General features: G+C 33.2%; 2 protein-coding genes across 2 annotated transcripts; one reads left to right on the top strand and one right to left on the bottom strand.

Moving 5' to 3' along the window:
- The first annotated feature begins 2,869 nt into the window (after positions 1–2,869).
- On the top strand, positions 2,870–11,152 carry LOC130935171 (probable UDP-N-acetylglucosamine--peptide N-acetylglucosaminyltransferase SEC). The gene is made up of 28 exons (XM_057864765.1): positions 2,870–3,113; positions 3,274–3,419; positions 3,551–3,649; positions 3,780–3,830; positions 4,273–4,389; positions 4,520–4,576; positions 5,221–5,340; positions 5,416–5,478; positions 5,578–5,656; positions 6,207–6,316; positions 6,409–6,462; positions 6,557–6,624; positions 6,718–6,820; positions 7,038–7,240; positions 7,463–7,559; positions 7,947–8,018; positions 8,112–8,188; positions 8,335–8,451; positions 8,557–8,641; positions 8,844–9,011; positions 9,191–9,301; positions 9,419–9,505; positions 9,615–9,742; positions 9,995–10,077; positions 10,191–10,296; positions 10,401–10,547; positions 10,644–10,764; positions 10,882–11,152. Exons 1-28 carry the CDS (start codon positions 2,948–2,950, stop codon positions 10,993–10,995), a joined length of 2,949 nt encoding a protein of 982 aa, XP_057720748.1. The 5' UTR covers positions 2,870–2,947; the 3' UTR covers positions 10,996–11,152.
- Positions 11,153–11,277: 125 nt separating this feature from the next.
- Positions 11,278–12,330, bottom strand: LOC130935172 (germin-like protein subfamily 1 member 7). Its single transcript, XM_057864767.1, has 2 exons — positions 12,037–12,330; positions 11,278–11,936 (listed from the first exon to the last, which is right to left on the bottom strand). Exons 1-2 carry the CDS (start codon positions 12,152–12,154, stop codon positions 11,401–11,403), a joined length of 654 nt encoding a protein of 217 aa, XP_057720750.1. The 5' UTR covers positions 12,155–12,330; the 3' UTR covers positions 11,278–11,400.
- Between the last annotated feature and the right edge of the window lie 552 nt (positions 12,331–12,882).

The raw sequence follows: 12,882 nt of genomic DNA, 5'->3' as shown, positions 1-12,882 counted from the left end.
AGATGCACAAACCAATCGGTTGAAACTCAGGTTTCCTAAACTTTAATGGATTAGAATTGATACACAATTGATTGAATTTTGCACGGCATGTGGAATTTTTTTATTCAATCGATTGAAATCATCAAAACAATTTGAGAAATACATAGATACACGGGAATAAACTATATTTAACAAGAATTTTTTCACTATAAATTATAAAAAACCATTATTTTTCCAAAAAAATAAGACTTATTCATGTGTACTCTTGTGTACTCCTGTATGTTCTGGAGACAATAATAATGGTTGCCATTGTCTATTGTGAAACTTAATAATTTGAGTTAGTCATTTGTTTTAGAATTTGAAGTGAAGTTCGCCTTGCTTTGCATAAAAAAATTCGTATTTGAAAAATTAAAGTTAAAAAATTGGGTTTTAAAAAAAATAATTTTTTTTATTTTATTTCAGAAAAAAATCTATTACTAAAAGATAAAAAAAAATATTTTTTCATTACACAATCAATTTCATGAATAAAAAATTGAAACAAAGAATTGCAAAATTAGAGATTATATTCACTAATCTCGATTTTGTAATCAAAACAATGGATTGTTTTCTAAACACTACAGTGAAAAAATTGATTGGATCACTAATCTCTATCGCCAACTGTGATTATCAATTAATAATGAACAAATATTAGATATTAAAGAGATGGATAAACAATGAAAAAAATTGGATATTAAGTAGATGGATAAACAATGAACAAAAATAATAAAAAAATTGATAATCAATCAGATTGATAAATGGTTCTAATTGTAGGATTGAGTAATTGTTGATAGATTATTCACCAATTTATAATCTTAATATTAAAGAAAAGATAAAATTAGAATATCTAAATTAAAATAAAAACTAAAAAATTGAAGATAGAATTTTAAAGATAAGATAGATGAATAATAAGATAATAATTTATAAAAACGATAAGAAAAATGGTTTTGAAAGTTGAAACTCCAACTTCTCTCTAGATTTTGCTAGATTCAATTCAATTTTGCTACTAGTTTTAAATTTTACTCTTGTTTAATTGTAAATTTTGATACTTGGTTTTGTGTTCTTGCACCCTAATTCTCTTATAATTTAGTGGCAGTTATCTTGTTTTGTTTTGCTATTTTGGAACTTGTGAATTTTTAATTTCCATTAAGGAAGTTGATGTTTTAAGTTTTATATATACTTGTTCAAATTGTTGGTATTAATTTTTTTGTATTGGTTAGCTATAGTTTTTATTAATTTTTGTAATTTATCATATTTTTTTTGCATACTAAGTGTTTGATGAAATGTTTACTTTAATTATGGACATCCTATTGATTTAAGTTAAAACTTTTTATTGAACTTGGTTGAATAAAGATTGTAGAACATATATTAGAGCTAAAACACACAGCCAAGTGAGAATTGAGCCTTTAATGTGTCATTGCATTATTTTAACCACTATTTTCATTATTATATATATTATTCTCTCTATAATTACAATCTTTGACTTGTTAAGAAAAATGTATAAATTTATAAATAAATGATACTTTTTCTAAAACAATAAATTTACCAACTAAATAGGTACAGTCGTACCAAAGAGCATTGAGAGTGTCAAAATTCACAAAATTAAATCCATATCGTGGGATACTTGACGATTCTAAAAGTCTGTACACATCGGTACGTTGGTTTAAATTAACCACATGCTTATGATGCAGTCTTGAAGTTACACTCATTGAGTCCAACAAAAAATATCTTATTTGGTAAGAAGGAAATATCTTATTTGGTAAGATATTCCTACTTTTAACAAATTCACAGACATAAGAGCCCTCTTAAATAATGTAAATAAAAGGATCGATGTACTTTGGATTGTAGTGCTATACATATATCATAACTTATATTTTTATAGTTGACTCATAGCTAAAATTTTTTAAATTTAAATTTGAATTAAATTTGCAGATAAAATAAATAAATATATTAACAATTTTTAAAATTCTAAATTAACATAAATATATATAACAGAACGTATGTAGCTGCAATTTTTAAAAAGAATCAACAAAAGTTTAAAAAATAATGCTAAAAAGAATCAACAAAATTTTAAAAAATTATGTTAAAATTTAAAAAATAAAAATTTAAGTAAAATAATTTAAAATTTAAAAAATAACAACTCAAGTACAACAATTTAAAATTAAAAAAACAAACTAACTAAAATAATTTAAAATTTAAAAAATAATAATCTAAGTAAAATATCCAAATAAATAATTTAAAATTTAAAAATAACAACCTAAGTAAATAATAATTTATAATTTATAAATATAAATATAAAAATTTTTAGTGATGACACATAAGTAAATAAATTTTCAAACTTAATAGTCACAACAAAAATTCTCAAACTTAACATATGAACATCAGCATATAAACTCCTTATTTATATTACTATAAAAATAAAGATTAAAAATTTAAATCCTATTTTATATATCATAAAAAAATTTATTAATATTTTTTTCTAAAAATTAATCAATCCAAAATATAAATTTATAGGAATTTATTTACCACTTTACTAAAAAAAAAAAAAAGGAATACAACTAACATGATCCATTATTTAGAAAAATGTTAAGATTGAGTCATAGTCTACAGTGGGATGTAGCATAATAATAGCGCCGGTTGGTAAGAAAAGCAAAACAAATCAGATAACGCGGCAAAAGAGATATGGCGGAGTATCATTAAAAAAGGAAAGAAGCATTTAAAAAAGCTTACGTGTCAGTACCAAAACGAATCCTGTCACCTAAATAGCTGAAGAATCTTTTCATCGCCAAAATTAACGGCTATGATCTCACCCAACCTAAGATTGTAAAATAGAAACCCCTTCCATATTTATCGAAATCCCGAGATTTCTCACAGAATCTGCAGAAAACGAAGAACGAAGTGAAAGGAGTAGAAGAAACACTTGTTCTTAACCATGGCCGTGATCTCCGTCCACGGCGATGGCCGCCATCACAACCACCTCCATCGGCCGCAGCTCACTGGTTCCGCCGGCTCCTCTCGACCGTTTTTCTCCAGTGATTGCGTCGAGCCTTCCTCGCTAAGCCTTCTACCCTTACACGGCCATGCTTCTTCTACCGAAGGTTCGTCTTCTTAGGAAATCAAGCTGATATTAATCAGGAAAAAAAGAAAGCTTAGTTTGATGTTATAGATTACTAGTTTCGATTTTGGATTATACTACTGCTGTTAGAAACTGCAGTTGTTACTTTTATTTTTAGCTCAGTGGTTTTTAACTTTATGTAGCTGATGAAGAACTCTATTTGTCACTTGCACACCAAATGTATAAATCTGGGAACCATAAGCAAGCGCTAGAACATAGTAAAGCTGTTTATGAGAGAAATCCGCTTCATGTTGACAATTTACTTCTTATGGGTGCAATTTATTACCAGGTTTGTTTTCTGTCTCTGTTTCTGTTTCTGGGAGGATTGATGATTTTTTTTGTAGACCTTAGGCACCGAATTCTTGGTCCTTCACTCCTTCTGTATTAAATTCTGAGTTTGTGATACCGTCTTTCCTGCAGTTGCGTGATTTTGATATGTGTATTGCAAAAAATGAGGAGGCGCTTGGGATTGATTCCCGTTTTGCTGAGTGTTATGGGAACATGGCAAATGCGTGGAAGGTAAGTTACCGCTGCTCTCCTTTGCTGACTTTAAAAGAATAAAAAAACTTGTGGTGTATTTGTTTTTTATAGTAGGTGAATTACATATGATGGTTTTCTAGAGTTAATGGTTTTTCCTTTTTATGTGCAGGAAAAAGGAAACGTTGACATTGCCATTCAATACTACCTGATTGCCATTGATGTCAGCGTGCAATTCTGGACCTATATTATTGTTCCTTTATAGCAATTCTTTTTGTGTGAATCATGTTGTGAACTTATTATACATTCCAGTGATTTGTTGGTTCGTTTGTTATTTCCTTTATAGTACTTTATTTTGGATGTTTCAGCAAGAAATTTCACATAAAGCCATGGACACATATTTTGCCTTATTTGGGCTGACAAAGTCACTTAACTTGTTTGCTGTTCTTATTTACAGAGTTTCAGGTGTATCTTTGATATAATATATGTTGCATGAAACTTATCTGCTGTGGTGCTTAATCTCTTTGTTTCTTTATTTAATTATTTATTTATTTTTTTGGCTGGAATCTTGTTATGTTATTTATTCTTTATTATGTCCTTTATTGTATGTTGTTATATAATCTTGGGTGAGATAATTTACCTTTGTTTTGGTTTTGTTGTTCTAGATAAATCCAAATTTTGCTGATGCGTGGTCAAACCTAGCTAGTGCATACATGCATAAAGGGAGAGTCGCTGAAGCAGTACGGTGCTGTCGACAAGCACTAGCTATAAATCCTCTGATGGTATTCTTCAGCATATAGTGATTACTGTTTCTTGTTAATCTTTATTGAACAATTGGGCACACATTATAATATTTTATTTGCCATTATGTTCCTTTTCATGGGGGATTCATTTGTTTTGGTGGTGATACAGGTAGATGCTCATAGCAACCTGGGAAACCTAATGAAAGCTCGAGGGTTGGTGCAAGAAGTAAGTCCTAAATGTTTGATACACCATTGTGTTTTGACATTTCTATCCACCAAATAATTCAGATCCTTGAACTCTATAAAAATGTTGCAACATTTCTAGACTTCAATTTTGCTGTGCCATATCCTTCTGTTCTAATCAATATAGTTTTTCTTGAGCAATCAGCTTTCTCTATTTGAGATTATGCTCTATTATATTCCCCAGTGTGAGCAGTACTACATCCTATTGGATTAGTTTTTCTGCTTGTAAAATCAGTTGTTCTTAGAAAACATTTCTTCCATGATATTACTTAACCAGGCTTTGGTGTACAACATCTTGCTGCTAGAACAAATACCTTTCCATTGTTTTCTTTCAATAGTAATTTGTGTTTCCAGCTTGAGCTAAATGAGTGTGGCATCCTTATGTATCTTTCTGACCATTCTCAAGTCGCATTTTATATAGCCATTAAAAGAATGGCTGTATGCTGCCCTGGCGTAGTTTCTTCACCACTTAGTATTTTGTACCCTAAGTGTCTTGTTAATTATTGGTTTTACTGATTTAAATAATTCATCCATGGAACTGTGATCAAATTCACAGTTTGAAACAGATGTCAAGCTGTTGTCTTCAAGCCAGGGCTCAGATGATGGTTGTTGTAACATTTTGTGCAGGCATACAGTTGTTACTTTGAGGCATTGCGCATTCAACCTACTTTTGCTATTGCGTGGTCAAATCTTGCTGGTCTTTTCATGGAGTCTGGTGATTTCAACAGAGCCCTTCAGTATTACAAAGTACAGTCTTACATTGCATACCTTAGTGATCTGATATTTCATGCTTTTGTTTATTTACATTCTTAATTATTTCAGGAAGCAGTGAAACTCAAACCTTCCTTTCCTGATGCATACCTGAACATGGGACATGTGTACAAAGTAAGCCATTAAACAAGTTTAGCTTGGTTAATTAGATGAACTAGTACCTTGATTAATGATTATTATATTTGGGGTAGCATGACATTTTTTCTTTATCAGGCTTTAGGAATGGCTCAACAAGCTACTGCATGTTACCAAAATACTCTTCAGACACGGCCTAACTGTGCCATAGCTTATGGTGAGTTCTGTTGTTTCATATCTGTTTCAGGCTAATTTTATTTATTTATAAGACAGTAATTCATAACCTATTTTGTTTTCCCTCTTCAAAATATCTCATTATGGTGTCCTCAGTATTGAAAGCTATGATCTATATATCATGAAGTTAATAATAAAACAAGTTGTGACTTTGTTGTATAACCACTAAATTTATATCATTGATTATTTTCTACTGTTAAAGACGCGAGAGTTATGCTTCAGCTAATTACACCAAACAGTGCATAAATTACACATTACACACTGCCACAAGATTGTGGAGTTGGTTCTGAACCTTTACAACACAAAATGACATAACACATATTAGGGGAGATAGCCTTGGCATTACTTCTGTTAAGAACACTGTCCATATAAAGGATTTAACCTTTTAGGGTGCTTTGGATTTCCAAATGGGTTTATTGAGGCAAATGAAGAGTTTTTCAAAGAATATGATGCTTGTTTACATTTCACAATGTGGTAAATCTCAACTTATGCTGTACTGCTAATCATTACCCTGTATCACATGCGGGAAATAGGTAACTTGGCAAGTATATACTATGAGCAAGGACAACTGGAAAATACAATTTTACATTATAAGCAAGCTATCGCATGTGACCCCAGATTTTCAGAGGCTTACAATAATTTGGTAGGTTTCTTGTTTTGTTATCATCTTGCTTGAAAATAGCCTATGAAATGTTTACATATTTCGTTGGTTTTTTTCTCTTATCCAACATGTAGGGCAATGCACTAAAAGATGTTGGCAGAGTGGAAGAAGCAATCCAGTGCTACAATGTATTCTCCTTCCTTCATCCATTACATTTAGCTTTATTCATTTTTCCACTATTATATTTGCATGTCACTGAATCTACTTTATTGTGTCTTGAAGCAATGCCTTGCCTTGCAAGATAACCACCCCCAAGCACTGACCAATCTTGGAAATGTATACATGGAATTGTATGTGGTCCTTGTATTTTTGGATAATGGTATTAACTGATGATGGTACGTAGTCGAATGATTTTTTTTCTGGTCAAAATTGCTCTTGTTTAGGAATATGGTGTCTGCTGCTGCTTCATATTACAAGGCTGCACTATGTGTGACTACTGGATTGTCTGCTCCTTACAACAACCTTGCTATAATCTATAAGCAGCAGGTACTAAAAGCTGGAATGAAATTCCACCTCAGTTGATCCAGACGCCCTCATAGATGTTGTATATGTTTCATTAACTAGTTCACAGTTGGTCTATGTTCGTGGGTGACAAACCGGGGGCACTGTTAGAATGAGATGCTAATGCTAAATTTGTATATATTCTTTATAAAGGTGTACCTCTACTGATCTATTTTATACTTGTTTGGACAAATTATTTCAGGGGAATTATGCAGATGCCATATCATGCTATAATAAGGTTCTCTGCAATGACCCCCTGGCAGCTGATGCCTTTGTAAATAGAGGCAATACATTTAAGGAGGTTGGTAGAGTAAGTGATGCTATCCAAGATTATATACGGGCAATTGCTGTCAAACCCTCTATGGCTGAAGCCCATGCTAATTTGGCTTCAGCTTATAAGGACAGGTATGCTAACTTCAAGTTTCGCTTCATGTTGTTGAGGCCCATATTATAACAACTCTTTTGCATATCAGCAATGTCTTAAATTTTTAAAGTTTCATTGTCTTGAAACCTTTCATTTTCCTCACAGGACCTGTCAGAGGTCCAATGAGGAATTGATTTTCTGAAAATAATTTGAGCTTGGGAATGGGTCATAGCTCGAAATCAATCCTTTTTCAATTGTTGCAGTGGGCATGTAGAGGCTGCCGTAAAGAGCTACGAACAAGCATTAATTCTTCGTCCAGACTTTCCAGAAGCAACCTGTAATCTCTTGCATACACTTCAGGTATATTTCAGTTGTAATACTTTTCACTCTTTTCCAGTAAGCCCTTAGTGGAGCATCTTGCGATAGAGACGATAATATTTTCTTTAACATGAGTTGATTGTTAGTGCTTTTATGTGTGAATGCACAATGCTTACTTCCATTGAACTGGTAGCTTTCAGATAGATGGGTTTGATCAAATCATGCTTGTTATGTTTGCTTTTAGCATACTTCCATGAGTGATTGAATTCACAAATTAGATGATGTGCTACAAAAGCTTACCTGTGGCCCTATCTTCATTTTCAACATGACTAATTTGATGAACCAAGTGTGATTAGTATCACGTTTTGGAGAGTTGTGATTCATCATTTCATTTGTCATAAATTGGTGCAATCTTTTGTCATGTTGCAGTGTGTCTGCAGTTGGGAGGATCGTGATAAAATGTTCAGTGAAGTTGAAGGGATCCTCATGAAGCAAATTAATGTCAGGACCTATCCATTCACATTAACATATCATATGGTGCACCATGTTTTGTTGGCTTGAGCATGCTTTATTGTTATTATTTTTGCTTTTCAGATATCAGTTCTTCCTAGTGTTCAGCCCTTCCATGCAATAGCATATCCACTTGACCCAATGCTAGCTCTGGAAATCAGGTATGATTTTTATGCAAATCACATCCAAAATAGAAAGGGAACTGTTCTATTGTGCATCCCCCCCCCCCTCTCTCTCTCTCTCTCTCTCTCTCTCTCTCTCTCTCTCTCTCTCAGTTTATAATGTACTTCACTGTCCATGTTTGCAGTCGTAAATATGCTTCCCATTGCTCCTTAATTGCATCTCGTTTTGCTCTGCCTCCATTTAGCCATCCTGCCCCTGTCCCAATCAAATGTGAGGGGGGGTATGAGAGATTACGGGTTGGGTATGTCCCAATCTCTTGAATAATATTCATATATTTCTCTCCCAAACAGTTTTGATGAATATTTGTTTTGTTATATTTTAACTGTGAGCAATTTGATGGATGCAGGTATGTGAGTAGTGACTTTGGTAATCACCCCTTGTCACATCTAATGGGATCTATTTTTGGTATGCACAACAGGAAGAATGTTGAGGTATGTAAGATGGCTCATTCCAACTTATCCCTAATTTCCAAAAGCACTTATTTTTTGGTTTACGATTGACAATCTATGTGCAGTTTGGCTAAAGTGATAAAATTACTCTTTTTGCGAAAAAAAAAAAGAAGCATTTGAGCAAGTGCTAGTTGGCAGTGTTCTGATGGGAAAATGTTAAAAATACCATTCTTTATATATGCAGGTGTTCTGTTATGCCCTGAGTCCAAGTGACGGTAGTGAATGGAGGCAACGCATTCAGTTTGAAGCTGAGCACTTTGTGGATGTTTCTGCCATGTCATCTGATCATATAGCAAAAATGATTAACCAGGATAATATACATATCCTTGTCAACCTTAATGGATATACAAAGGTTCTTTTCTGGAAATAATTTTTCTCTCATCTATTTTGCAAATGAAAATTCATGATCAACTGTAATAAATCACATTTGTGGTCTGTATTTATTTTATGCAGTAGTTTTATGTATTTGATGCTTGGTTTTTCTGAGGGCTTCCATTTTATGTATCAGTACTTTATTCTTTTTATCTGCAGGGTGCCAGAAATGAGATTTTTGCTATGCAACCTGCACCGATTCAAGTTTCATATATGGGATTCCCTGGAACAACAGGAGCAACATATATAGACTATTTGGTGACAGATGAGGTGAGATTCTTAATTTGGTCTACCTAAAAGAGAGAGCTGTTTTTTTTCTTCTTTTTCTTTATTTTATTTTATTGAGGGGCTAATCAGTCATCTAACTCTTTCTAATTTTTCTTGTAGTTTGTCTCACCACTTGGGTCTGCTCATATATATTCTGAAAAACTTGTTCATCTTCCCCATTGCTACTTTGTAAATGATTATAAACAGGTTGCTTTTTATGAACTTAATTGGAAAAGCCTTGATTCAACTTTATTGCTGGTTTATATTAGATGCATGGTGTTGACTTTTCTTTGTGCTGCAAAATTTGTTTGTTAAGAAAAATCAGGATGTATTGAATCCAAAATGTCAGCACAAACGATCAGACTATGGGCTGCCTGAAGATAAATTTGTATTTGCATGCTTCAATCAACTATACAAGATGGATCCTGAGATATTTAGTACATGGTAATAGCAGGATGCTGCTTATTGGCTGGTTTAGATTATATTTTTTTTTCTAATAAAAAAAAGTATTCTCACATATTTAGTTATATATTTATTTTCTTTTCATACCTTGTCAACAACTAAGCCTTATCCCACTTGACTTTTCTGGGTGCATTGTTCAAGAAACACCATTGTGTTTTATGAGAAACCATACTTCCATTCCTTCTATTTCTGCAAAATGCATATTTGCATGCTATTAACTCTTGTCTCTTGTAGGTGCAGAATTCTTAAACGTGTACCCAATAGTGCACTTTGGCTACTAAGATTTCCAGCAGCTGGCGAAAGGAGACTGAGGGCATGTATGTGGATTTCTGTAATGATATTACTCTTGATGATATATAGTAATTAGTGGTGTCTGTTATGTTTTTTATTATCGCTCCAAAATGAGCGCTGGGCATTGGCCTTCTTTCAGATGCTGCTGCACAAGGGTTACAACCAGACCAAATTATTTTCACAGATGTTGCAATGAAGAATGAACATATCAGGCGAAGTGCTTTAGCAGACTTATTTCTTGACACGTAATTTCATCTCTACTTCTTGTCCTCTCTTTGAAGTACTAGATTGTTTTCTGTTATTTGCTTACGGATTCCTTTGTTTTAATACTCTTATTGCATTGTTTTAGGCCTTTATGCAATGCGCACACAACAGGAACAGATATATTATGGGCGGGTTTGCCTATGATCACTCTACCTCTGGAGAAAATGGCTACTCGAGTTGCCGGATCACTCTGTCTTGCTACTGGACTTGGGGAGGAGATGATCGTTCCCAGGTGAGAGATATTTTCTTGATTACTGATATGGACAGTTATTGTTACCTTTCTGTTTATATAACTAACTAACTGTTGTGTGTGAAACCAACCATGTAGCATGAAAGAGTATGAAGAGAGGGCAGTATCACTGGCCTTGAGTCGCCCAAAGCTTCAAGCTCTCACTAATAAGCTTAAGTCTGTTCGCATGACTTGCCCTCTATTTGACACAGCTCGCTGGGTGAGTTTAATACTTCCTCTCCTTTGCGTCAAATTATAAATGTATCAAATTCTTTTTTGTGACAGATAGTTTTAGATAGTATGTTGTTTATAAGATGCATTGTTCTGAATTTTGTAGGTGAGGAATCTTGAAAGAGGATATTTTAAAATGTGGAATCTACATTGCTCTGGTCAACGTCCCCAACATTTCAAGGTCACCGAAAATGATCTTGAATATCCTTATGATAGATAGATAGATAGATATAGGTGTTAGACGAGAATGTATATAAGAAAATCAAGAAAAAGTAGACCGATCTTGTACTTGCTATGTTGATGAATCTGAGTGTAATTATGTTGCAGCAATCACGAATATATCTATTTTGCTAGCAATTATGGATGAGTAATTTATTGTGTTTTGGCTTCGCAAAACTCTTGATTAATTAACTAGAACATTAACAAGATATACAAAAAAAGAAAGAAAAAGGGGGGGGGGGGAGGCTAATAACTTTTCACTAAAACTCAAATGAACCAAAAGTTGAATCAAATACAACAAATTTGTTATTTATTATCATGTATGAATTGCCTGAGCCAAAACAATATATCGTACAAATAGAATGAAACGATAGTGATTCACTTTATCAAATTAGTTATTATCCTATCAGAACTGTTTTTCAAGGTAGTTAATTACTCTTTTATCCACTTGAAAAGCTTTAGTTAAAACTTCAGGAGAAATAGGTGGAGTGGATCCAAAAACAGCATTTGCAATTGTGATAACACCTGGATTCTGACTGCTAAGACCAGAAATAGCAACAGCGTTGCCATAACCGACGTTGAATTGGAAATGAATGAGACCAATTGGGAACACAAAAACATCACCCTTGTTGAGCACTTTAGTAAAAAGACGGTTGGTGTTGTTTTGATTGGAAGTAACAAATCCAACAAAGAGAGTGCCTTCAAGAACAGTCAAAATCTCTGTGGCTCGAGGGTGAGTATGAGGAGGGATTAAACCCTTAGGTGCAAAATCTAGGCGAGCAAGTGATATGCCGAGTGTGTTAAGTCCGGGTAGTTCGTTAACACTGACAGGAGTCACGTTTGAGCCAAGTTTGTTGTCAACATTCCCAGGATCTACATGCTTGAAGAAATCTTCAGCTACTACAACTTTAGGGTCTCTGCAAATGTTTCCATTCACAAATACTGCAAAATAAGAAATTAAGAAGAATTAACTATAACGATACTTAAGCTTAACCATATATATTGAAAGGAGCTTGATACTTGAGTATGTAATGATATATACCAGCATTTTGGGTGTCATTGAGAGCCACACAGAAATCTTGCAGTGGACTGGGATCATAGGCTGATGCAAAAGAGGATGCCAAAGCCAACAAACCAACAAGGAAGTAGATTGCTTTCATTTTGTGCCTCTTGATATACCTTTAAATTGATGCTATGTGTGTAATTGCTAATCTCTTATGAATGATGCTATGTATGTAATTGCTTAATTAGTTGTGGTGAGACTTGATGAATTTGTTGAATGGGAAGCTTGCTATTTAAAGGGAGGAGTCATTGAATTGGCCTGCAAATTAACGTTGTTGCATCTAATAATTGCTGAACCATTCTATACCAACTATGTATGTGCTTGTTCAAAGAATATATTAAACTTGTCACGTTAGCTCCAAAAAAAAAAAAATGAACAATTGATCAATTATTTTTCAAATTGCTTGTCTTAGGACTTGGTCTCAGTTATTGAGACTTGGTAGCTGAAATTTACTTGTCTTAGAACAAGTAAATACATCATATTATATTTCTTGGTTGCCTCTCTTCCAAGTTTATCTATTATTTGACCAAACATGTAGTTTATACTATTTATATATTATAATATGAAAATTTCCTAGAGCAGCAGTTGGGGGAAAAGGATATAGTCATAAGGAAAAGAAAGAGACCACTTCAGATTCATACATGTATATCCCCAAATTGAACAAATGGCGATCCAATGATATTGTGAGCTGATTGCTTGCTTCTTCTACTAATATCATAGTAAAATATTATCCTCATTTATGTGACCTCGCTAGGTTTAATTCCTTCTTGAAAAAGTTATCTATTATAATAGAGAGTTTAATTTTGATGCATTTTGAATTATTAT

The sequence above is a fragment of the Arachis stenosperma genome, chromosome 6, assembly GCF_014773155.1.
Source record: "Arachis stenosperma cultivar V10309 chromosome 6, arast.V10309.gnm1.PFL2, whole genome shotgun sequence".
In the NCBI taxonomy this organism is placed as follows: Eukaryota; Viridiplantae; Streptophyta; class Magnoliopsida; order Fabales; family Fabaceae; genus Arachis; species Arachis stenosperma.
This window is presented reverse-complemented; position numbering and strand designations above follow the sequence as displayed.